General features: G+C 43.9%; 2 protein-coding genes across 2 annotated transcripts; one reads left to right on the plus strand and one right to left on the minus strand.

The window, feature by feature from the left end:
- The first annotated feature begins 6,722 nt into the window (after positions 1 to 6,722).
- On the plus strand, positions 6,723 to 15,511 carry ctr9 (CTR9 homolog, Paf1/RNA polymerase II complex component). The gene is made up of 23 exons (XM_008288702.1): positions 6,723 to 6,879; positions 7,824 to 7,922; positions 8,237 to 8,476; positions 8,563 to 8,680; positions 8,762 to 8,851; positions 9,406 to 9,662; positions 9,761 to 9,868; positions 9,961 to 10,197; positions 10,316 to 10,534; positions 10,767 to 10,950; positions 11,044 to 11,132; positions 11,613 to 11,798; positions 12,323 to 12,410; positions 12,490 to 12,638; positions 12,723 to 12,839; positions 12,927 to 13,072; positions 13,185 to 13,256; positions 13,597 to 13,732; positions 13,847 to 14,008; positions 14,087 to 14,235; positions 14,328 to 14,421; positions 14,504 to 14,616; positions 14,696 to 15,511. Exons 1-23 carry the CDS (start codon positions 6,835 to 6,837, stop codon positions 15,087 to 15,089), a joined length of 3,492 nt encoding a protein of 1,163 aa, XP_008286924.1. The 5' UTR covers positions 6,723 to 6,834; the 3' UTR covers positions 15,090 to 15,511.
- A 539-nt stretch (positions 15,512 to 16,050) lies between these two features.
- On the minus strand, positions 16,051 to 23,612 carry eif4g2a (eukaryotic translation initiation factor 4, gamma 2a). Its single transcript, XM_008288713.1, is given in 21 exon segments — positions 16,051 to 17,467; positions 17,560 to 17,681; positions 17,773 to 17,981; positions 18,098 to 18,302; positions 18,402 to 18,660; positions 18,760 to 18,975; positions 19,072 to 19,167; positions 19,245 to 19,349; positions 19,475 to 19,582; positions 19,673 to 19,836; positions 19,963 to 20,104; positions 20,260 to 20,442; positions 20,528 to 20,638; positions 20,741 to 20,892; positions 20,996 to 21,062; positions 21,149 to 21,280; positions 21,383 to 21,485; positions 21,665 to 21,790; positions 22,546 to 22,602; positions 22,733 to 22,839; positions 23,592 to 23,612. Coding segments are annotated over 21 exon segments (2,751 nt in total). The 3' UTR covers positions 16,051 to 17,401.
- Positions 23,613 to 25,439: the final 1,827 nt, after the last annotated feature.

The raw sequence follows: 25,439 nt of genomic DNA on the forward strand, positions 1-25,439 counted from the left end.
TCTCTCTCTCAACCCGACACTCCTGCTTCCTCCTTTCATCAGTTCTCCCCTCATCCCTACTCCCACCTCTTCACATCATTTCATCCTCTCTTCCCTCCTTTTCTTTTCTCCTCTTTTCATTCACCATCTGGGGTCCATAGTCGACTCAGCAAACTATCTCCTGAGACACCCTGAGCCTCCGTCTCCAAAGCCTCCAATGTCCAGATGTCTCACATGTACCTGAACACACCACCTCCTGTCCATCCTCAATCCCATCATTCTTCACCATCACCCAGCACTTCTCCTTATTGCAGCTATAAACTCACATTGTTGTGTCGTGGTCTGTGCCGGTTAACCCCATGTTAAAGGGGTACTCCACCAGCGCACACTAGGAATTCAAGTCTCAGTTTGCTTTGACAGAAAACCAGAATTTAGAATTGGTGGGTTTGAAACTACAGCGTCTAAAAGGCAGAGGGGGTTTTATAAAAGATGCAGGATCCAGGGCTTCAGGAATTTAATCCGTACAAGAGACAAGAGTCTGGATATCTCTGTGGCTTAGACTTTGAGCCTTCTCTATAAAATCAGTCTGAGTTCTTTTATGTAAGGCCAAGGAACAGTTTGCACTATTTCATGAGATAGGTGTTCAGGAGAGGGACGAACACATCCAGAAACAGACTCCAACACGCTGCCTTACTTGTGAAAATACATTTATTGTGACGTTTCTGTGCTTGACCTTCATTAGGCTCATTTAATGTAAACACATATATGATTGTTGAGTGTTTTCTAACTTTCTGTACGTTATTGAAATTTGTCATTTATGCCTTCCTAAAGTACGGTGGAATATGATTGGTTGCAGAATTACATCCACTTCCTGTTTAAGATGGTGAGTCTCCCAACTTCATGGAAATGCAATCTGAAATTATTAACTAGCACACAAATCGGTAACTAAACTATCGTCATGCAGAGAATATACCAAATAACTAACAGCTAACTTTCTGATTACAAAAGCAGATGCTTTTATCCAGAGCAATGTAGGAATCTAAAAGCAAATCTAAAGCGCAGCAACACTTAGTTCTACGTTCCACTCGACAAACACACCACTAAGTAAAAATACCTCAAAAGGACTTGGTGTGAATGTTCCTGTAGCCTCGTCAGCTCCGACTGCAAACCCTGCAACGCCACAACACACCGAATAACAGTCAAAGTGGAAATTACAGTGAGCTTAACGCTGTAATGCTTCAACCATGTCCTCTTAAAATGGGATTCTTTTTACAATTTAACAGGATGTAAAGACCTTATGAGGTTTCACAACAAAAGACGTGACATGAGAGAATAACAAAGCTTCCTTTAAGTTCGAGTCAAACTGTTGGACATTTCCTTTCCTCTGTGACTGAATGTCAAACACACCTCAATCATCTTGTGATTCTCCACATGAGAGCTCTTCATCTTGTCCATGAGAATATCTTTCTACGAGGGCATATTTGAAAGAACATTTAAAACAAGAAATTAAAAACGTGAACAGATCATTTTGCTGACGATGGACTGACCTTTGTGATGTCTCTGTCTCTCAGCGTCAACAGAACCAGAGTTTCCTCGAGTTCAGCCTGCAAACACACAGATGTTGAAATAAAAGCTGGTAACGTAGAGAGAAACACAGCAGACTGGTCTGTTCGTACCCTCAGCTCAGCGTTGACCTTCCTCAGCTTGTTGAGGCTGTCTTCAGCACACGTCCTCTCAAAGGTGAACTTCTCGTTCTGTGTGGACGCAACAGAAACGTCACCACACGACAGCTTTCTGAGGGAAAGTAGGACCTGTCTTAAAGATGCTCTTTACCTTGTCCTCAAGCCTTCTAATGTGAACCTTTAGACATTCGACTTCATTGCTCTGAAGACAGAAAAAACATTCACATGATAAGAAACGGGTTAGACTGAGGAGGAAGCTTTATTGGGACGCTGCTGAGCGTTTGATGTACCAGTTTGGTGCAGCTGCTCTGGGTGCGACTGGTTCTGTCCTGGGCCTCTTTAAATGCCCGACGTGTCTCCTCCAGTTCTTCTGTCAGGGATCTGGCTCTCACTGCTGACCGCTGGGCGCTGCACACACACAAAAACATCAAAGCTTACTGATGCTGTCAGAAGGGCACATCTCTACTCAAACCTAAAGTGGCAGAAAGGTAAGAACTGAGATTTCAATCTGTGTTTAGCTAACGGTCACTAATGGAAAAGACATCCTGAAGCCACTTTATCTGAGGCTCTTTAGTGCAGTTTTCTACAATAATAATAATTTTAAAAAAACTGTCTGTGCTGTACTTGTTGGAGAGTATAACGGATGCATGACTCACTTTATGAGTTAATTGATGTTAACAATGAAGGAACAATGTAATAAACAACATCCATCCATTATCTCTACACGGCTTAATCCTCACCAGGGTCGTGGGGGTCTGGAGTCTATCCCAGCTGACTCAGGGTGAAGGCAGGTTCACCTGGACAGGTAACCAGTCTATCACAGGGCTACACTTAGAGACAGACAACCAAGCACACTCACATTCACACCTACGGACAATTTACAATCACCAATTAACCTCAACATGTTTCTGGACTGTGGGAGGAAGCTGGAGAACCCGGAGAGAACCCACGCTGCACGGGGAGAACATGGAGACTCCACGCAGAAAGATCCCGGGTGTCCTCACCGGGACGCCAACCGGCGACGGTGCTAACCACCGATCCACCGTGCAGCCCACTACAGTATTTGCAATGAGCAATTTTTGTTTTAGTTTGAAAGGAAAAAAAGTCTAGAAAAATAATTTTACAGGTTTTTTTTTTTTTTGTCTATTTTGAATTTCTTCAATTTCAAAGGTGGAATATGTGACTGATAAAACTCCAGAAATCTAATAAACATGTTTCTGTATTTATAGGACATGTGAGACATTTATTGTCAACCAAAGTCCTTAAATTCAGGTGATGGCCACACAGAGACACTGATCTCATTAATGAAACTGTGGAATAAGTTTTCTGTTAGAGAGAAAACGCTGATTTCTAAAGATGTTACCATTATTCTGTTGCTGATGAAGTTTCCAGTTCTTACCTCTGAGCTCTGGGGCCAAAAAAGTTAGAAACGGGCTGTTTAGTGCCACAGTTGTGATTTATCAGCTTTAAAATGGTCTGTTTGGTTGATTCCAGGCCTCCTCGTGTCAGATTATTTCATTACATGACTGTACATTTATATTTCAGTCTGCTGAGGCCTTCATTAATTTAAGCCCTCTGGTCATGTTCTTGTTAGTTGTGGCTACGAGCAGCTTAAAGATGAGGTGACATAATAAAGATGCATCACTTATGAATTATTCAGACTATATCCAGTACGTAGCCTCGGCTGCTCCTCCAGCTCCTCCCTTGTGTTTCTAGTGTATTCCTCTTCCCTCGTGTCTCCTGTCTGTCTCTCTTTCTGTTTGAGTGGAGACAGGTGTGTTCGGGTCAGAGCAGAACCCCAGCAGCTGCATGAGGCTTCATAAACAAAACCTCAGCGCTGCCACTTTCACTTTTGCCAGATTGTAGATTCTGTCACATTTTTACCCTCTTCAACTCTCAGAGCTTTTTGGTTCAGAGCTGTTTCTCTGTGCATCTCCAGACCTCCTGCATCGTCCGTCTCCCTCATTCGCTAAGCTCAGCTCCTTCCTGCTACCCTGAGCCGTACATCTCCGGCTATCTGTCCAGCTACAGCCTCACTTTCCTCAGCTGCCAACCCTGCTCCTCTCGGGGCCTTTTCCACATGCCTGGTTGATTCCCTGGTTGCTGTTACCCTCCCATCAATAAACTTTAACCACACTGATCTCTTCCTGTCCCTGAACGTGGGTTTAGCAGCTTTAACATATGCAGAATGTTTGGCGTTTATTCCGCTCCATTTTAATTTAACTTTATGATAATGATCTGAGATAATGAGATGATAATGAGCTGACAGGTTTTGTGTAACTGTGCATCTCTTTATGACTTTTTGTGTGTTTTTAGAGTTATTTTTGTCGCCGTTTTGCATCTTTTCGTCACAGCTTAGTGATTTTTTCTCGTCATGTTGCATCTTGTGTCGTCATTTGTGCAATTTTGCATGTCTTTATCATTTTTTATGGCCTTTTCTGATCATTTTTTGCATCGTTCTGGAGTCATTTTTAATCTTTTGTGTGCCTTTATAGTAATTTTGTGTCACTTTCTGTCTTCTGGGGATTGTTTTGTGTTTCCTTTTCATCCCTTTGTGTAAATGTGCATCTTTTTTATTATCATTTTGCATCTTCTTGTCATCATTTTGTGCCTTTTTGCTGTAATTTCAGGTCTGATAATGGTCTGAGATAATGGGCTTTTGTAAGGAATTACAGTGCAATCCTGCGTACTGAGACGAGAGGAGAAAGTGGACAATCCTTCACCTGACCAGCTTTGCTCGTAGCTCTGTGATCTCCAGAGTGAGCTGCAGGTTTACGTCCTCACACTGAGCCACTGTCCTCAGCAGGCTGCTGTTCTGCTCGCTCAGCTTGCGGTGTGCATGCTTCAGTTCTGCCACCGTGCCCGTCAGGTCCTTTCCATCGCTGAAGTCAAACAGACAGTTACTGAAGTATGACGACAAACTGACTGTTGGAGACACAAACCAGAGTTCAGGGAGTGAAATAACTCACCAGGAACACTGGAGCCCTTCCGATGAAGTCGCTTTGCTTTGAGAGGACGATAAATCCAACCCTGAGAGGAAATTAAGTTTAGCAAATCGCCTTTTATCTCATTAAGATGTTTCTTAGGAGTCTGAACAAAACCGGGTCAGCATACCATTTACAGGTACTTGTGAAGAGTCTGGCCAAGACACATGACTGCTGTCGACGTCGGTGCTGAAACACAGGAGCCGAGTGAGTTAGTTCCCACAGCTCACTTAAAAGGCAAAGGAATGAAATATTTAATCAACAATGCAAGTTGGAGGCAATTCAACTGGACACATCCCGCTGGGTGTGTAAAATTTAATCAAGCTCTAATATCTAATTAACTCTAAACACACAGGAGTGAGGTTCTGGCAGGCCGTCTTCGCCTCCTCCCTTCATTTCTAGGTTTGATCTACATTGGTACTCCTGCTACTGCTGCATGGGGAGGAAAAAATACTGGTAGCACTAAAAAAACAGCAAAAGCACCACTAGTGCTCTTACGCTACTTTTAAAGGCAGATTTATTTTTATAGAACAATTAATGCTGCCACCTATATATCTAATTTAATATGAAGTCACTGCAAGGCATCTTTAATCGCGGTCCCTCCCTTTACAGTTCAGTGTCACCTGTCTTGGCTGCACTGGGCGATCCACTCCCTCATGGTGGAGTGGAAAGTCTCTCTGCTCACATGTGGGTCCTGACAGTCGGGGTCGAGCAGCTGTCGCAGGGCAGCCAGTCGGTCCTGCTCCGGGCTCTGGGCAGTCATGGTCTTCAGGTACTGGATGATGGTGGAGGCCAGCACCTCTCCTGAAGACCAGAGGGAAGCAGAGGGACTCAGGATTTCACACTGTGGTTTTAGTGTGTCTGCTGAAATCATAAAGTCTGTGTACCTGTGCTGCTGGTGTTGCACGCGCTGTACATGATGTCGATGAGTTCATGTTCAGAGAATCCACTCGTGTCTTTGGAGTCTTCGAGCACGTTCCTGGTCTCACAGCTGGTTGACTCCCACACTTCACGTAAAGAGACGGACAAAGATTAGTGCACATTCAGGGCCTGGAAGAAAACAAGACACCGTAAATATTTGTTTGCCAAAGAACAACCTGCAGCACTTACCCTCATTGCTGTCAGACATTGTGCTTGTTTCTCCTGAAACCTCAAGAGGAAATGTGCTGATGGACCGTCAGGATCCTACATGACCTGACATTTTAATAAACAAATACACTGTTAACTCTGTGTGTTGTGTCTACAGGCCGAAGCTCTTAGTAGAAATACAGGTAAAAACACAAACATAAATTGTAATCAAGTAATATTTCACAGGATATGACTGTTTTAAATGCTTACATGTACACAGGGCGATCTGGTCAGATGGCTAAATATACTGTCATCCTACAATAAGGAACGTTAATGCTGTAGTCTTTCTGTTAAACATGTAGAAGCAAATTAGAAAATTCAATGCTTACTTCTCAGTCCAGGCAGCTCTTCTGCAAAGAAATATATTCTGTAAATTGTAGACTCGGGCCCTTGATTTTCATCATTTTTCTGGTCTTTCTGATTCCCCCGTGATGCCACATGAAGTCTTCAAGATGCTCTTGTGCTTGTTTTCACTGCTTCACATCAAAACCAGCTGACATCCCCCCAGCAGCCCTCTCCCACCCTCCTCCCCCGTCCTCTGCCACCTCCTCACATTTCTGCCAAAACGCTGCCCTGCAGAGGTCCGTGAACAGGCGGCACCACTTTGCATTCACCGCTTTAACACATCAAGTGCACAGGCTGACAAGCTCGGCAAAAGCAGGGAATGCATTTCTTTTTTCAGTAAGTGTGAGGCAAATAAATGACTTTCAGCTCATTAAAATATTACTGCTGCAACTGATCATAATTATCGTCATTTACATGTTTCGTTTGAACACTAGTTGATACAGAATGTAATTAAAATCACTAAAGAACCAAAATCTTGCATTTTTTCATACAAATATTTCGTTTGTTTGAGTTACAACCTCGCTTCCATCAGAGCGTCTTGCGGAACCAAACCTTCAGGATCCCGCGCAGTCCGGCCGGACATCATTTCCGTTGCACCATCCGTTGTGTTTGTGTCCTGTCGGAAGCATGAAGTAGCGACCAACAGACAACGGACCGGAGTTTTTATTTTTTTTGAATAATTCTAACTTCGAGCGGGTTTCTTCCCCTGATTCAAGATGTCTCGGGGCTCCATTGAGATCCCTCTACGGGACACAGATGAGGTAAAACTCGTTTCATATTTATTTTTTTCATAATTAGTTTTTGACTCAGTGAACCTCGCTGTGCTGCTAGCCCGCGATGCTAACTGTAGCTAGCATCGGCTAATGCCCTGTACACATCCCTGCGACGGGATTAATGCGGAGCAACGTCAGTGTAAAATACTGTAAATTAAATGCAAGTCCACTGGAATTATAAAGGCTAGAAGTACTTGGGTCACCGAGTGCAGAAGTGCTAACATTAGCAAACACTGATATCTCCGTAACTATGAGCTCAGACTCTTGTGCAAAGTGTAGGTCAGTCAGTGTGATGTTTTAATGTATTAAACCTTTACAAAGATTTTTTTGTTTTCATCCAAGAACTTATCATATAGAAGCAACCTGTGATCTTCACTATCACTGTATGGCTTTATACGTTGCCAGCATTATTGATTTATTCCAGCTTTAGTTGAGCTCACTTATTTAGTTCAGTAATTATTGCTTTTTACTTTTATACACTGCGTTCATTAGGTTATGCCTTTTGTTTTTCCTGAGCAATACTTTGCACAAGAATTTTATCGGGATTAATCATCTTATTTTTTCTTGTCTTACGATGACATGAAAAACATCGAACATCTGGATCTTAATTGATATCAGCAGTGGGTGATGTGGATGTAAATGTCTTCTTACATCGTACAGTATTCTTCACTTGTGTGATGCTATTGAGTTGTACAAAGAGTGTTTGTAATATTTAGACTGTCCTGATTCAGCTCTATTTTAAATACCAGACTGCAAACGTTCGATCCAAACCCGGTATTCCCATAAAACAGTCCTCAGTTTTCAACATATTCAAAGAATCGGGACGTAAGTGGTACGATTAAATCTGTGATGGTCTGCAAAGTCAGATTGTCGTCATCCTACTTTAATTCATACCTTCGTGCATCATGACTCGAGTGATTTGTGTTGTGCAGGTCATCGAGCTCGACTTCGACCAGCTGCCAGAAGGAGATGAAGTCATCAGCATCCTAAAGCAGGAACACACACAGCTGCACATCTGGATTGCTTTGGCGGTGAGTCGGAATAGTAACTTTAGTCTGTTATTGTCTTTGTAGGTCTGCAGATATCGATTAGTTTCTCTTTTTTAGAGTTATTGAAATGACTTCTTTTGTCAGATCAAAACAGAAAGTAGAAAATTCACACACTTGAAAATCTCAAACCAGCACGTCTTGATAAGTGACGTTAAAGGATCATTTTATTGTTCTAATGCAGAAAGTTACTGTGATGAACACAAGCTATCCGGCTGTCAAACCTGATTCATATAAAACTATGCGAGTTGACCCCATTTGTGACAGTTTGCATCTTGTTTTTTTGTTTTTTTTTTCAGCTGGAGTACTACAAACAGGGCAAAACGGAGGATTTCGTCAAGCTTTTAGAGGCGGCGCGTATCGATGGAAACCTGGACTACAGAGACCATGAGAAGGACCAGATGACCTGTCTGGACACGTTGGCAGCTTACTATGTCCAACAAGCACGGAAAGAGAAAAACAAAGATGCCAAGAAAGAGCTCATCACGCAGGCCACCCTGCTCTACACGATGGCCGACAAGATCATCATGTACGATCAGGTAGGACACGCGTCTCTCAGAGCAGGTCATGAGTTAGCAGGTACAGGTATAGTTCCGTAATTACAACATACTGCCGTCTCATTTAGAACCATTTGCTGGGAAGAGCCTGTTTCTGCCTGCTGGAAGGAGACAAGATGGACCAAGCCGACGCTCAGTTCCACTTTGTCCTCAACCAGTCCACCAACAACATCCCCGCTTTGCTCGGCAAGTTGAATATGAAAGAGCCTCGGATGAATCTTTACTGCCGTGATTGATTGAAATGATAACAGAGTTGTTGTCCAACAGGTAAGGCCTGCATCTCTTTCAACAAAAAGGATTACAGAGGAGCGTTGGCGTACTACAAAAAGGCTCTGCGTACAAACCCGGGCTGCCCAGGTAAACCAGTGACATGCACTGTCTTTATTCTACCACTGTGATTTAAGACTGCTGCTACTAGAACCTGGTCAGACCTGGTTGACGTGTAAATTTCCTAATTATTTAAGGTTATGAAGAGTTGTGGCAAAGATGTGTGTTTAATGTGGCGAATGGTTTTTACAGTCCATGCATGCGTACTGAAAGTTAAACTTGAATGAAATAAAAGAAGTTTTATTATCAATGAATTGTTTTTTGGAACAATTATCACTCCTTTGGTCCATAAAAATTTACCAGCAAATGTAACCGTACCACAGCTTCTCTTGTTTAATTTGCAAATGAAACCAATTTTAAAATGTATTGAAAGGAAGAAAAGCAGCAATCGAAAAACATGCATAAAAATCACAACATCTATGTTTTGTTCTTTGTTTTTTTCTATATTTGCGAACACTGACGCTGGACTTAAACAGCTGTGATACATGAACAAGGCTTGATTTACTGCTCAGGTTCATACTGTGGCAAAAGAAAGTTATGATAGACGATTCCTAACCCATCTTATCTGTCCTGTTTTCCTCTAGCTGAGGTCAGGCTGGGGATGGGCCACTGCTTTGTCAAACTCAACAAACTGGAGAAGGCTCGTTTGGCTTTCGGTCGAGCGCTTGAGCTCAATTCAAAGTGTGTGGGAGCGCTTGTTGGACTGGCGGTTTTGGAGCTCAACAATAAGGAGGCAGACTCCATCAAGAACGGAGTGCAGCTCCTGTCGCGGGCCTACACCATCGACCCCAGCAACCCCATGGTGCTCAACCACCTCGCCAACCACTTCTTCTTCAAAAAGGTAACCGCAAAGCTGTCCTCCTTTGACATGCAGACTCAAAACTCAGCCTGTATCATTTCATCGTTATTCATGCCTGTGTTTTTTCCTTTTATCGTCAGGACTACAGTAAAGTGCAGCATCTCGCCCTGCACGCTTTCCACAACACAGAAGTGGAGGCCATGCAGGCTGAGAGCTGCTACCAGCTGGCTCGCTCATTTCATGTGCAGGTAAGATCCTAATCGACTCGCTGCCAGCTCGCTGATTCTTTTCCGGTTTGTCAGTTCATGTCTCTGATGTTGCTTCTCTTTCTTTTCTTCAGGAGGACTACGACCAAGCGTTTCAGTATTACTACCAGGCCACTCAGTTTGCCTCGTCCACCTTTGTGCTGCCCTTCTTTGGCCTGGGACAGATGTATGTGTACAGAAGAGACAAGGAGAACGCAGCGCAGTGCTTTGAAAAGGTTCTGAAAGCCTACCCCAACAACTATGAGACTATGAAGATCCTGGGTTCCCTCTATGCAACGTCTGACGATCAGGAAAAGAGAGATATTGCCAAAGTAAGTATCCTGTCCATCTGGAACGGGAACTGTGTCTGATTTATCTTAAGAAATGTGTTAAACGATGATCTTCACAACGTAGTTAAATCTGGGTATACGTCACTGTTTTGTTTGCTAGGGCCACTTGAAAAAGGTAACGGAGCAGTACCCAGATGATGTGGAGGCATGGATCGAGCTGGCTCAGATCCTGGAGCAGACCGACATCCAGGGAGCTCTGTCTGCTTATGGCACAGCCACCCGCATCCTGCAGGAGAAGGTGCAGGCCGACGTTCCCCCCGAGATCCTCAACAACCTGGGGGCTCTGCACTTCAGACTGGGCAACCTGGGGGAAGCTAAGGTAGGAAGCAATACAGCTATTTCAGGCTGACGTCCTGCTGAAGCTGCATCACATTTGAACCCATTGACTGTTATGCAACTGATACTGTGGAATATAGACTGAACAGACGGCACAAAGATGTATTTATTTCTTCCCACTGTGGTGTTTACTGATCATAAAGCGAGCAGAACTCTATATTTATCATAAACAACAGCGCTATTTCAAGGTTGGGGTCATGTCTTCTCCCTTACAGAAATATTTTCTAGCATCTCTGGACCGAGCCAAAGCTGAAGGAGAGCATGACGAGCATTACTACAATGCCATTTCTGTCACCACCTCCTACAATCTGGCCCGCCTGTACGAAGCTATGTGTGAATTCCACGAAGCTGAGAAACTCTACAAAAACATCCTCAGGGAGCATCCTAACTATGTGGACTGTAAGCACGCAGCCTCGTACAACAACGTGTGAGACCATGAAGGAGAGGTTTGTGTACTCTTGGAAAGACCTCTTCTCTTTTTTTGGCCCTCAGGTTATTTGCGTCTTGGAGCGATGGCTCGCGACAAAGGAAACTTCTATGAAGCCTCTGACTGGTTCAAAGAAGCTCTGCAGATTAATCAGGTACGACCTGCTGGTGTGTCAATGTTAGAACATTAGTAGGTAGAGGGGCTGCACAGTGGAGCGGTGGTTAGCACTGTGGCCTCGCAGCTAGAAGGTCGCCGGTTCGTGTCCCAGTGAGGACACCCGGGATCTTTCTGCGTGGAGTCTCCATGTTCTCCCCGTGCAGCGTGGGTTCTCTCCAGGTTCTCCAACTTCCTCCCACAGTCCAAAAACATGCTGAGGTTAATTGGTGATTGTAAATTGTCCGTAGGTGTGAATGTGAGTGTGCTTGGTTGTCTGTCTCTAAGTGTAGCCCTGTGATAGACTGGTTACCTGTCCAGGTGAACCTGCCTTCACCCTGAGTCATCTGGGATAGACTCCAGCCCCCCATGACCCTAGTGAGGATTAAGGTGTAGAGATGATGGATGGATGGATGGATAGTAGGTAGTCTGGTGTACAATTCTTGTCAACATGATCTGATGCTTGTTGTGTTTGCTGCAGGACCACCCGGACGCCTGGTCCCTGATAGGAAACCTTCACTTGGCCAAGCAGGAGTGGGGACCGGGTCAAAAGAAGTTTGAGCGCATCCTGAAGCAGCCGTCCACGCAGAACGACACCTACTCCATGCTGGCTCTGGGCAACGTGTGGCTCCAGACTCTGCATCAGCCCACCAGAGACCGGGAGAAGGTGCAGACGGATAGGGTTTTCTTTTAATCAGCTGATGGAGAAAGGATAGAACAGAACTTTGTTGAAAACTGTTGCTGAATAATTGCAGGTAGAGGATCAGCAGAGGTGGAACAAACTAAATCCACCTGGTGAATATGATTAGAAGGTTTTTATTGTAGACTTCAGCACCAGATTGGGACTGATGATTTTATTGTTGCTGCTTATATTCTAACACGCTGTAGTTAACCTGAGATGTGATCACTTCACTCCTGAGTTGAATAAGATGGATCACGGTACATCTCACCTTGTCATCAGTATAATTAATAACTACTTGTTTTCTCTGAAGCTTAATAAGCCAAAAATTCACTCACACGCTGTTCTAGTGTCTGACGTTAGCAGAGGCACGCTCCATTAGCTGTGAGATGAAGTGTCTCCCTGTTGAAAGCTTGTTGAAAACCCAGAGCTAACATTGTTTTTCTTGTATGTGTGTATAAGGAGGAAGTAATAGATTCTCACATGAAGCAACAATGGTTTTGTCTTGACAGGAAAAGAGACACCAGGACCGAGCCCTGGCCATATACAAACAAGTCCTGCGAAACGATGCCAAGAACCTCTACGCCGCCAACGGCATCGGTTCGTTCTCTTCTATTTGTCTTTTTATTCATCCTGCTGCTTGTGTACGTTGCACTAAACATAAATTTGTTTTCTCCAGGTGCCGTCCTTGCCCACAAGGGTTATTACAGAGAGGCGCGTGATGTGTTTGCACAAGTGAGGGAGGCCACAGCCGACATCAGTGATGTCTGGTTGAATCTGGCTCACATCTACGTGGAGCAGAAGCAGTACATCAGCGCTGTGCAGATGGTACGAGCCTCAGTTGTGCTAATCTATAAAATTGATTGTCTTAGTCAATGTTTTGTGTTTGACTACTGTATTTCTGCCAAACAGTATGAGAACTGCCTGAAGAAATTCTACAAATATCAGAACACCGAGGTGCTGCTGTACCTCGCAAGAGCCCTCTTCAAATGTGGGAAACTCCAAGAGTGCAAGCAGATGCTGCTGAAGGTAACACAAAGAGAACGGAAAGGCTTTTGTTTTATCCTGCAATATGAAGGGAGTCTAACGTTGTCTTTGTGATGTGTGGGCATCAAGGCGCGTCACGTGGCTCCCAGCGACACGGTGCTGATGTTCAACGTGGCCCTGGTGCTGCAGAGGCTGGCCACGCTGGTGCTGAAAGATGAGAAGAGCAACTTGAAGGCTGTGCTGAGTGCTGTCAAAGAGCTGGAGCTGGCTCACAGGTAGTGACTTGATTTATGCCTCCGCCTCCCGTTCTGTTCATCCGGCCGTCCTCTGTCTAGTCCTGCAGTTTCATCTCTCACCCTCCTCCTCCTTCTCCTCCTCACCACTCAGGTATTTCAGCTACCTCAGCAAGGCTGGAGACAAGATGAGGTTTGACCTTGCTCTTGCTGCGTCTGAGGCCAGGTCAGTCTGCATTTACTCTTCACACACGCCAAAGGTTTTAGTTCGTCTTTTAGGAACAGTTAAAATCATTTCTGAAAACTTTTGTGCTTAATGAATGAAGCTGATACCTGTTGCTCCACCCACACCCGCCTCTGAGTCTATTTTTAACCAAAAATTTAGACTTTCAATGGTTCATTTATGCTTTCACAGTCAATAGTTGTTGTTTTTTTAAAGTTTCTAAAGTTTGCCATCAGTTAGATAAATCTTTACATGTAATTGCAGTTTTGTTGTTGTTTTTCTGGGTCTTGCTCTGGAGTTGTGTTAATTTTGTGTGTGCTGTGATGTAACTGTGGGAATGCAGGCAGTGCTCTGACCTGCTGAGTCAGGCCCAGTACCATGTGGCCAGAGCCAGGAAGCAGGATGAAGAGGAGAAGGAGCTCCGTGCCAAACAAGAACAGGAGAGGGACCTGCTGCGGCAACAGTTGCAAAAAGAACAGGTACCTGTGGTCCCGCCACGTGATCGGATCTCGTTTCGTTTGATTTTGATTCAACTTTGATCTGCGATACTTCTCGTGCGCTGATTGGCCGTGTCTCCCTCGAACCTCGCTCAGGAGGAAAAGCGGAACAGAGAGGCGGAGGAACAGAAGAAGCTCCTGGAGCAGAGAGCTTTGTACGTGGAGAAGACCAAGAACCTGCTCACCTTCGCAGAGGGATCAAAGGAAATGGCCAAAGAAAAGAAGAAGTCAGGAGGTGGCGGTGGCGGAGGAGGACGTGTGAGTGTTGATGTAAGTCTCAGCAGAAGACTCGTGCTTCACGTGCAGCGTGGATAACGTCCTGTTTCTGTCTCAAAGCGTAAGAAAGGAGGCGACATGGATGAGTTTGTTAATGACGACTCCGACGAGGACCTGCCGGTGAAGAAGAAGAAGAAGAGGAAGGGGGGCAGCGGCAGCGAGCAGGAGGAGGGCGAGGACGGAGAGAAGAAGAAAAAGAAGAGGAGGAGGTGAGTTTGAAAGCCAAGCGTAGTTTAATCTGACTGCAGAGCAAAGCGAGCAGAGCATCTAGATACTAAGCAAACACTTTGTCCCGCGACAGACCGACTAGAGACGAAGACAGCGATGATGAGGATGGAGCATCACGACCCAAGAAGCAGCGCAAACCCAAAGAGGGACGCAAAAAGATCGAAAAGGTTCCTTTTGGTGTTTGTTTGCTCTGTTTTTCTGTCACAGTTTATATCGTTTTCTACAGTTTTACCATGTTTCTCATTTCAGCCCCAGCCTGAGCGAATGCCGCCGTCACTCAAAGGAAAGATCAAGTCTAAGGCGATCATCTCCTCTTCTGAGTCCTCTTCAGACGAGGATGGACTGAAAATAGCTGAGGACAGGTAAGAGCCTTCACCCAGATGTTACAGTTGGAATAAAGGTACCAACAGGAAGTTAACGAGTGCACTTCCTCCCACACAGACATCAAAGAGACAGCGGTTCAGGGTCTGACGACGAGGGCGGCCACAGGAAGCGCATTGCGTCCGACAGCGACTCCGATGGCGGTCGGAACCGCTCGGCCAGCGAGGCGGGCAGCCCCCGGCGCTCCGGAGGCTCCGAGGACGACGAGTCGGGCAGCGACCGTCCGGTGAAGAAGAGGAGGGCGCAGCGGCAGTCCGACTCGGAGCAGTCGGACAACGAGAGCAAGAGGAGTCGGTCGGGATCGGACGACGAGTCGAGGCCCGGCTCGCCCGTCGCGGCATCAGATCGAGGGTCTGACAGGGGATCTGAACCAGGATCGGACAACGAGGGCTCGCCACGCCGCTCCGCTTCAGAGCAGGAGGCCTCCAACAACGAGGACGACGACAGCGATTAAACTGTCAAGTCACTCGCAAAGACTCACGTGATACCAGGAAAACTCTTCACATTTTTATTTTCTATGAAAGCAGGGATTTCTGCCTGTTGTATTATTTCTAATTAGTGTAGAAAAATGTCTGTTTTGTGTGTGAGGGACGGGGGCGCAGCGTTACGGTTACGTCTGTTCACAGATGCTGCGCTTTAGTTAAACGTAGATGAAATGATTTGAAGTGAAGCAATGATGTAAAAAAAACCCAAATTATTTTGTATCTCAGGTGGTCGGAGGAGACGACGACCAACAAACAGGAAGATACTACAATGAATTGTCAAATAAAAAAACAAAGAATTGTGTAAGACTGTTAAATGTGTTCTAGTAATGTTGAGCCAACAGCTACGACTGCATCACCTCTAATAAGCTGGAAGTAAAAAGAAATTATAAGATGTGGGTGTTCTGTTTGTGACCTTTGGCTCATATAAATGCTGAATTTTCACTTATTTTCCCACATTGTTGACAGAAATATAAGACTCATAGCAATAAACAGACCTTTTAACCCAGGGGTCTCGAACTCCGGTCCTCGAGGGCCGCAATCCTGCAAGTTTTAGATGTTTCCTTCTTCCAACACACCTGATTCCAATGATCAGGATCGTTATCAGGCTTCTGCAGAGCTTGATGATGAGCTGATCATTTGAATCAGGTGTGTTGGAAGAAGGAAACATCTAAAACTTGCAGGATTGCGGCCCTCGAGGACCAGAGTTCGAGACCCCTGCTTTAACCTCTATCCTCCCCACTCAGCAGGTAAAAAACAGATTAAATGTTCACCTGAATCTCCACCACGAGACTCAAAGCTAGTACTGGGTCTGTCTCTAAATCCACAGCTGGTGTCGAGTGTTGATTAGCCGAGTTGCGCTGCACATTGTGTACCGACAGGTCGGGAGAAGATAATTTATGTTCCACGAGTTTAAACAAGCACCTCCACCACTTCCCAGCAGCCAGGCTGCATATATGTTTTTTATTGAAGCCTACATAGCCAGATTACATCAGATATTAGGACCATCTGTAATGAGCAGTCTGAAGAAGATCCAGCCCAAAACAACCAAAGATTCCAGAAACAAAAAAAGGGTGACAAAGTTTTTAAACACAGAAAACTTCAAAACTGTGGAGGGGGGAGAAAAAAACCAAAAAAATCTTTTCGACACAAATGAACTGTTAAACTTTATTCAAGGTCTGATCTGTAGTTGTACACTCAGCTTCTCGCACTCGACCGTACAGCGACACTCCAGTAGAAGGTGTAAGTGTACACGTACAGTACATTCTTTGTAATTTCATGAAGATAAAAAGACCATTTAAGAACTTGACAAATATGGCAAAACAGACGTAAAATTTCCACAAGTGGTGAACAACCGTAGCAAAGCAAACTAAGCTTTGGCTGTCTCAATGTAAAAACCGAGACATTCAAGTATAGTCCGAGATACATTAGAGGTATATCCATATGAATTGATAAATTAAAAAAAAAAAAGGAAAAAAAAAAAAAAGGCCACACAGAATCATTCCTAACAGCGCTAAACGTTTTATACATAAAAAAAAAAGCTCTTGATTCAATAAACTAAATGTGGGTAACTGAAATCATTGTGCAGGTAAAATAGGCCGCTACCATCCAATCCGGATGAAGATTTTTCAGCCAAACGGCCCATTTTCCAAGCACAAGGTAACCATTATAATCATGGCAGCCGACAACTGCAACTCAAGATTGTTTCAAAGAATCAAGGAAAGTATATATTTTTTTTACTATTGCAACGACTCATGATGTTCAGCAAAGTGCATCTAAAAACTGATTAACAAGTGTAGATAAAACAAGGAGAGAAGTCTCTTTGCATTACGTTAGAGTCTTTGCTCTTTTGTAAACAGTTTTTAAGTAAATAGTTATGGCAGCACTTGGTGACTCCTACCAGATGTCATAAAGGTGATAAAATGGGTCAAGTTCCGGTGCTGGTGCTTTTTTTTTTCTCTTTTTTTTTCTGCCAAACACTGCCTATTCTTAAAGGAAACATAACCCAAGATGATTGAAATGTATAAAACATCTGCTGTAGGAAATCAAACAGGATAGAAAAATGAGAGGAGAAAAAAAAAGCATAAATATAATAAAGATTGTGGTGATGCTGGCTTGATCGGGCAAAAACGTTTCATCGTGGAATGAGTTGTAACAGCGGTTACAAGAAGAGAAGGAAAGAGTTAGAAGAGAGGGACACATGAATACTAAAAAATTACCAAAAAAAAAAAAAAAAGAAAAACCACTCATTGCATCCTGATAACACATGGCTTTGGCCTGTTCCTCAGTAATCTTCATCCTCTGACTCCTCGTCCTCTGCAGTCTCCAGCCAGGTCAGCCACTGGTTCACCTGCACCACAACAACAACAAGGCGTCTATTATTACTTACACACTACTTAGATTTATTACTCTTTAATGTAAGCAATTAGAAAAACAAGTTACCTGAAATAATGCTTTTCCTTTTCCAGGAAACTCTTGGGTGATATCCTCCTTCCATGAGAGGAAGCCTTCCTCTTCGATTATTTCCATGTCATAAAGGTTTGCGAAGTAGCGCAGCAACATGCCTTAAAAAATAAAAATAAAAACAATTATACATCTGAAAGCATAAAGCAAAACCAACCCTGGACCTTTAGCTGCACTGAGCCACAGCCGTACCTTTGGGGAAACCCTTGGCGTTGCAGTGCACCTGCAGGGCGTACAGCGCGCTGACTTGCAGGTCGATGTGGTCGTGTAGGAACTTCTGCATTACTGGCTTGAAAGACAGCAGCAGCTGCTTCTCCTCGTCCAGTTGCTCCTTGCTGGGCGATGCCAGCTGCTCTTCGTCGTCCTCGGGGTTGATCTCATAAGCAATGTACTGCAAGAAGCTGCAAGATAAGAAGAACCTCAGTACGCTGTACAACTCTGACAGTGTGATTAGATCAGATTAACCAATAAAGCACCGCCTGGTAGATTAATTGAATCATTAGAAGCGCTGCTGTACCTGGTAACGAGGATGTTGACGAAGCCTCGGTCAGTGTGGAGTTTAGGAGAGATGTTGTCCTTGATCCACTTGTAAATGGACTGTGGAGAGGGATCTACTTTGATCTGCTTCAGCAGCTCCTTCTCCAGTTTCATCAGCGGGAACAAAAAGCTGAGACCTTTGCCCTCCAGAATCTCCAACATCCGGTCCTTGTTCTGGTCAATTTCTATCGGAACAGAAATGATTATTAATACAAAGCCCAATCTGCTTCTTAATACAGAATAAATGAGGTGAAACGTGATGGTCAGAGTGGGCCTGGACATACCTGGTAGCATCTTCTGCATGTTCACCTTGCTCTGCTGGAACAGGTCGCTCAGCCACTCGCGGTCTTTCAGTTTGACCATCTGCTGCAGGCAGAGCAGGAACAGTGGGAAATGTGCACCGTTCTCCAGGTGGTGGGCCAAATCGTCGATGCTGACGAGGTCGGCGATGATCGCTCGTGCTGCAAACTGCGCCAGGTAGGACTTCACCAGAGGGATTTCTTCCTCGATCTTGGGACACTGGTCCAGAACACTCAGGAAGGCCTGTAGACAGGAGGGCAGGATGCACACAGTAAGCACCGAGAAGCAGCTTAATCTTCAGATGGGGACCAAACCAAGGACACTGAGCAACACAACACTTGCCTGCATCAGGTTTTCACCAGTGACGAGGCCCTCTGTGCAGAGCGAATGGATCAGGGTGCTTGCATGTTCCTTATCCTCGTCTGAACGATCCAGGGAATAGACCACCATCTTGTTCAGCATCTCAGACAGGAAGTGCTTGGGAGCCTTCATCTCCTTGGCAGCACTCAGGGCCTCGTCGATGTTCTTGCTGTTCAGGTAGTCTGCCACCAAAGTCTCCTGGAAAAGCAAAACAAAAAGACAGAGTCAGATTTGGTATGAAAACATGACGTCATGCAAGAAGTCAGTCAAGTGGAAGCACGCTGAGGAACTTACTGTCATTTTGCGTAACTCTTCCTTTGTGGGAGGAGCCTTTTTGTTGGACTTTGCTGGTTTTTCCTGAATGGGAGGAGGATTGGCTTTGAGCCCAAGCTGTGGAGACACGGAGCAAAATGAGCATGTGTCTTCTGCTAACTTTGGATATTTATTTGCAAATCTAAGGAAGTTACCTGTCCTAGTGGGGGACCCATCTGAGGAATCATAGTCATCTGTGGCTGCAGCTTTGGCACTTGGTTTTTACTTAAGATGAAGGACTGTGCTGGCCTCAGACTGATCTGGAATGCCAAAACCACCAAGTTTATTAAAACCACTGGACATTTCTCAGTTGATACAAATATAACATAACACTGCTGAAACATATTTTAAAATGATCTTTGCTGGCCAATGCAAGTGGCCATACCTCATCCACATTGAGTTTCCCTTTCTTGCTGAACCGTGGAGCCATGTCCTTAGACTGCATCTGCACCGAGTGATTCTGTTTGTGGTTGAAGACCGGTGAATGCTGGCCCTTTGAAAGACATCACAGAATTAGTTCTCAATGAAAAGTGCACAGATTCAACCTGCCAATAACAATGAGCGGTTACAACATGGCTCGTACCTGGTTTGGTTTCGTGTACGTTTTGTTTCCAGCTTCAAACTGAGGCTGGTGTGAACTGTTGCCGTTTCCCATATGGCCGTTGAAGATCGGGTTTGCACGATGACGGCCCATGGTAGGAGAATAGTGGTCCTGAATGACTCCTGGACCTGTACCAATGCCACTTCCTGCACAAAACAAGACACCGAAACATTAAAACCATCGCTACAAAAGGATAAATCCTGATTAATACATCTAGTAGGTGGTCTAACTCCTCTTACAGGAGAAACTGAGCAGAAAACAGCAGCACATACCAGGCATTTGTCCAAACATATCAGCCAGCCCACCGAGAGTCTCCCTGTCATATTTCACTCTTGATGGAAGGAAGGAGGAGTTGTCCATGAAGAAGTCATTCCTCATCGCATCAGATGGAGGTGGAATGAACACACCCAAATCCTGCAAAGCACAGTCAGACTCCAGTCAGAATCAAGGATACAACCTGACTACAAACTACACTATTTATTGTGTATTAACACTTATTGAGTAGCTCGTTAAGTCTCTAATATTGTTCTTATGAATTCACAATAACTAACAAAAGCAGGCAAACTAACCTTTACTGCATCCTGACGAACTTGGTTGATCGTCTTTGGTCCGTTGTCAACGTAAGCTTTACGAGGCACCCAGTGGTTGTCTCGAAACTCCACCGTGTTCTGCAGCAGGAAGCGGATCCTCGCTGGCAGCTCCTTGTTGTTCGTTAAGGATCGCATGCGGCCAAAGTACTGATCCATCAAAGACTGGAAGCAGAGTTTCTTTGTTATTCAACAGAACAAAACGGTTTCAAGGCACGACAATTGTTCCTATTCGTTTCCGCTCGCTCACCTTAGCCTTTTCATGATCGAGTTTAGGTCCCACTGTTTTCATTATCTGACAGAGGCATTCCAAATCTTCACCCATATCCTTAAGTTGGACTCTCTTCTTCTTCTCCAAAAGCTGGAAGAGAAACACAAAACATTTAATACAATTTATTTAATGTCTGTTGGGTTGACTTAATGTGATACACCCAACCCTGTGAAGTTATTCAACATGACTTACTGTTTTGATGCACTTATGAAGGATAGATTCGTGGATAAGGTTGAGTTTGCCAAGTTCACCGATGAATTTGATGTTGCCCAGCATCTTGATCTTTGCAACAGCACGCTGCTCCTCCTCCTCAGAGGTGAGTGGACCATCGTGTTTTTCAAAGACTACAAGGGGGGAAAAAAGGAATACAGAAACAAGGATGAGTACAAAACATGACCGAATTGGATTTTGTAATCTGACCACACATATCGACTGTGATCGACTTACTTTCAACATTCCTGGCGCGATTCTCGAACTCATCTTGAAGCTTAGAAATCAGAAGCCGTCTGAAGGTCTGTAAAACAAAACTTGTTCAAAATCCAGACAGAAAACGCCTCGGCGTAGTAGAGTGTGAACTTTGTTTAAAAAAGAAAATCTTACAGTATTCTGCTTTTGTGTTGCTAGACTTTCTGTTGATGGGCCTTCAAAGTTTGGTGCATCCTCTGCCAGGCGTAGACATAGTTGAGCGTATAACTGGCTATACTTGGGCTCTTCGAGGGCTTTGTCAACAATCTGAACAGAGAGAAATAGAAAACAACAAATTAAGAGGTCATTTATTTATTTTTTTGGGGTTAAAGGAATAACATGCAAGTACAGGTAAGAAAAAATACTCACCAACAAGATGGTTCCTTTTAACACAAGTTTTGATTCTACACCCACATTGAGGAGCTCCAGGCATAGTTTGTCAAACTTCTCAGGAGTCAGTTTATTAAGTATGCTAAGGAAGAGGAGGAAGGGCAAGAGGTTAAAAAACACATCACTTCAAATGACGATATGCCAAAAAAAATATCAACACTTTCAAACGGCACATTCAGGTCCTAGCTTTGTGTTCAAAGAATCCCGTGATGATTTTCTACTCGCTCTGTGTAACTGAAGTAAATCTCTGTAGAAACATACCCTCTCACTTTCCTGAAGATCGCATCGTTCTGGCCTTTCTCGTTGGAGGAGCTGGCATCTCGTCTAGTGCTTCGAGAAGGTACCCATCTCTGAACGCTAGAACCTGGGGTTTTCCCCAGGAACTCGCTGTAATGGACACAAGACAAGGTCAGTGTCACAATACAGATCTATTCATCAGGAACACAGTCTTATCACACGTATTCAGCCCTGATCCATGGTGGTTGAGTATAAAGAAGCCTTGTTGGGTTTGTTGTCATCACAAACTGTGTTGGCAATTGTGGAATCTGTGGTAATTACAATTCTTTAGTTACAACTGAGTATTAGCAGCTTAAATGCCGACTGCATGCCCGTGTCATGGTGACCAGTGTGGTAAAGTATGACAATCTAACTGTGTTTAGACTGTGGGATGTCCATTGACCTCATTTTGAAATGGCAAATATGTTGTTCCCACCCAAAAGATGCACAACTTTTACCACGGTACCACGTGTGAAGTCACGGGCCATTTGAGGAAAAGCAGCTACAGTGAAAACAGCTTCAGCTTAAATGCTGCCAGCTCCAGAATCAGAATGTTGACACTGGCAGCACTGAATCAACATGAACTGCTGCTGGTGTGGCGCACGGTCCTGACATTTCCAAGTAAAAGGCTTTCGAGTATTTAAATTACAGGTTTCATCCTAAATATAGAAAACCACCATCCGATCAGGGTCCACAGTCATATCACAGTGAAATGCTAAAGAGCCCATTTACTGCATATCCTCCCCAGATGTGCTGCACTCAGACAATAACATGAGCGTCTAGCTGAAGGCCGGCGCTGAGGCCTGTTGATGTAACTACCATAAGGATTAATGAATATGTGAAAGGAAAAATTTGGAAAAAATCACCTGTTGCCGACAGTCTTGGGATAGTGCTGAGGTGCACCCCCACCTCCTCCCCCCACACTGTTATAGAAAAAAAAATAAGAAAAATGGTTTTAACTTAACATAATTGTGAGCCTAAATTTGAATGTGAGCTATTTGACTTGCTTGTGTTGTCCTTTATAAATACGTGTGGGGTGGTAATGCTTAATACCTGAAACGAGAAGGACCCCCTGGTGCAACGACACTCTCCACTTTGGCGGCTTGGCAAAGGATACCTGAAAAGAATTAAGTTCTGGGAGTGGGGCAGGAAAGATCGACCTGCAGGGAGACACAGGTAACACGTTAGCGGTGTAAAAAGGCACACAATCACCACAGCAGATGGTTAAACAATCACACTACGACCAAGAGACGATAACATCTGGCCTGGCAGGTTTGGTTGTCGGTTGCCGCTCAGTGGATTTCACCCAAATTGCTGAGCACATGAAAGCCAGCACGTGCCCGTACAAGTGAATAGGAAGCGGCGTACCGAGCTAGCACACTAGCCTAGCACGGGAATGCTAGCTCGCTACGCTGGCACAGATGTGTCGAGGCCCGTTTCACAATCGCTGGGTGTTTTTCCTCTCGTCTTAAACCAAATCCAGCAACCCCCATTAGTCGTTTCCGAGAATCCCAATAATAAATCACCGTGTAATCACGATCACGTCGTCGACAGAACACCGTTAACCCTTGACCACAATTACAGGAAACTGAGATTTCGACACAACACCTCGTTTACCGTCAGAATTATTCCGCTCTGACCTTTTTTTTCTCCTCTGAACGATCGTGTATATAACATGACATTAAACGAAATTGGAATAAAACACGGTTCCGTGTTCTGTTAGGTCTCTTCACATATCTCCAAATGTGGAGATTAATCCGCATTAAAAACCGAAAACACAATTCAAACCCTTAACTTCATAAACACATATAACGTGTAATCCGACGACATCGACGTGAATTTAGATATAAAACTGTTAAAACCAAGAAAGGAAATCCCATCAGCTGGTTTTATGAGGTCTTTGTTCAAACACCGGATGTCGACACAGCGACATCTTGGAGGTTTTGTTCTCCAGGCCGCCGGTAAGCTAACAGCTAACAGCTAACAAGCTGTAAACAACTCTCAGCTCCTGACCTACTTTTTTTCCTGACATATAACCATTTTATCACGGCTTTTTCGACATCACCGATGTCAGCTAAGACTAAACAAGAAAATCCCGAATAATAATTCCCTTTTCACAAACAACCCAGTCGAGCTAAACGAACTTCCTACTAGACGGACCGGTCGGTTAGCTAGCGTTAGCCGGGGAAGAAAAACAGCGACATGACCAACCTTTACAAAAGGAACGTCAGCGTAGCTGTTGTCTCGTCAACCAAGAGGTAAAAAAATAAAGATAGAATATAAAGTAGAGCTCTAAAGCCGCGTTGAAACCTTTACGGTTTCGAAATATCGTTTAAAAAATAAGAGAAAAACGACGGCTCAGATGCGGCAGCTACCGGCTACGGCGGAGAAATACTGCTGACTGTTCCTCTACGTCATGTGGGAGCCGCTTTTTGAATGGGGGCAGCGCGACGTCATCATCCCACCCTGCGCGCACGTCACACGCAAAAGAAGTCACGCAGGTTTCGCAACCCCGCTTCGTCCTCTCCCCTGTTGTTCTGAAACGATAATCAAGGATCACTAGGATCACTTTCTGGGAAATCAAGGTCCACTAACTAAATAACAACAGTCTCTGTGTATACTGTACATTTAGGCCACGTGAGCCTTGAAAGAAAAGTAAAGGTAGCTCATCTGGTCAACGTGTCCTCAGATTCCATTTTAGATTTAGCATCAGATTTAATTTATTTTTAGAAAATTATTCATTTATAATCATGTCTAACTTTACACCTTGTAGATATGCATAGACATAATCTTATTATTATTATTTTCTTTATGTGTTTTATTCCCTTTTTGCACTGTTTGGAAATTTGATTTATTTCTCTCTCTCTCTGTAAGTATGCATACATTCATATATTTTTTATTTATTTCTGGTGTGTTTTATTCCTTATTCTTATTTATCTTATTATTATTGTTTCGGTGTGGAACAGGTACACAACGCATGTCACTGCGCCTTACACCAGGTCTAACTGTGTTTGTGACAATAAGAGACCTTGAATCCTTGAACATCTACAATGAACAAGAATATAAACACAACTTATATAAATGCTTTACTCTCCTAACTTACAAAAAAAGGTTTAAAAAATAATGAAATTATTATTTCAATATTGTTGTTTATTCCTGATTATTTCCTATTGTTCTAGTTTAATTTTTTTCTTTAGATACATGTAGTCATTTGTCACAACAGGCCAAGAATAAGAGTTTAACAAAACATCACTCAAAATGACAATATGCCCAAATATATTATCAACAATTTTCCAATGACACATTCAGGTTTCTAGCTTTGCCTTTAAATAAAACTGTGATTATTTTCTTCTGCTTGATCTGTGTAACTGAAGTAAAAACATGTTTTTACAGAAACTCTTCAGGAAAGTGGGAGGGTTCCGTTTCTCATTGGAGGAGCTGACATCTCGTCTAGTGCTTCGAGAAGGTACGCGTCTCTGAACGCTAGAACCTGGTGTTTTCCCCAGGAACTCACTGTCATGGACACAAGAGATGACACAATGAAGATCTATATTAAAGGTAATCAAGAAGGTCCTCGATTACATTTTATATTTATTATCAGATTGTATTATTTTTACTATTTATTTCTGATCATGCCTAACTTTTCATCTACAGTCAACAACAGCATACACACAGCGTATACATGCTTTACTCTCCTGACTGACAGAAAAAAGTAAAAAACAACAACAACAACATTTCTATTGTTCTAGTTAAAGAAAAA

The sequence above is a fragment of the Stegastes partitus genome, unplaced genomic scaffold (assembly GCF_000690725.1).
Source record: "Stegastes partitus isolate 25-593 unplaced genomic scaffold, Stegastes_partitus-1.0.2 Scaffold571, whole genome shotgun sequence".
NCBI lineage: Eukaryota > Metazoa > Chordata > Actinopteri > Pomacentridae > Stegastes > Stegastes partitus.

Bases quoted from the DNA above. Each gene is read 5' to 3' on its own strand.
- ctr9 (XM_008288702.1), top strand. From the start codon at position 6,835: ATGTCTCGGGGCTCCATTGAGATCCCTCTACGGGACACAGATGAG. The intron at 6,880-7,823 runs GTAAAACTCGTT...TGTGTTGTGCAG, and splicing joins CTCTACGGGACACAGATGAG to GTCATCGAGCTCGACTTCGA. The intron at 14,617-14,695 runs GTAAGAGCCTTC...CCTCCCACACAG, and splicing joins CTGAAAATAGCTGAGGACAG to ACATCAAAGAGACAGCGGTT.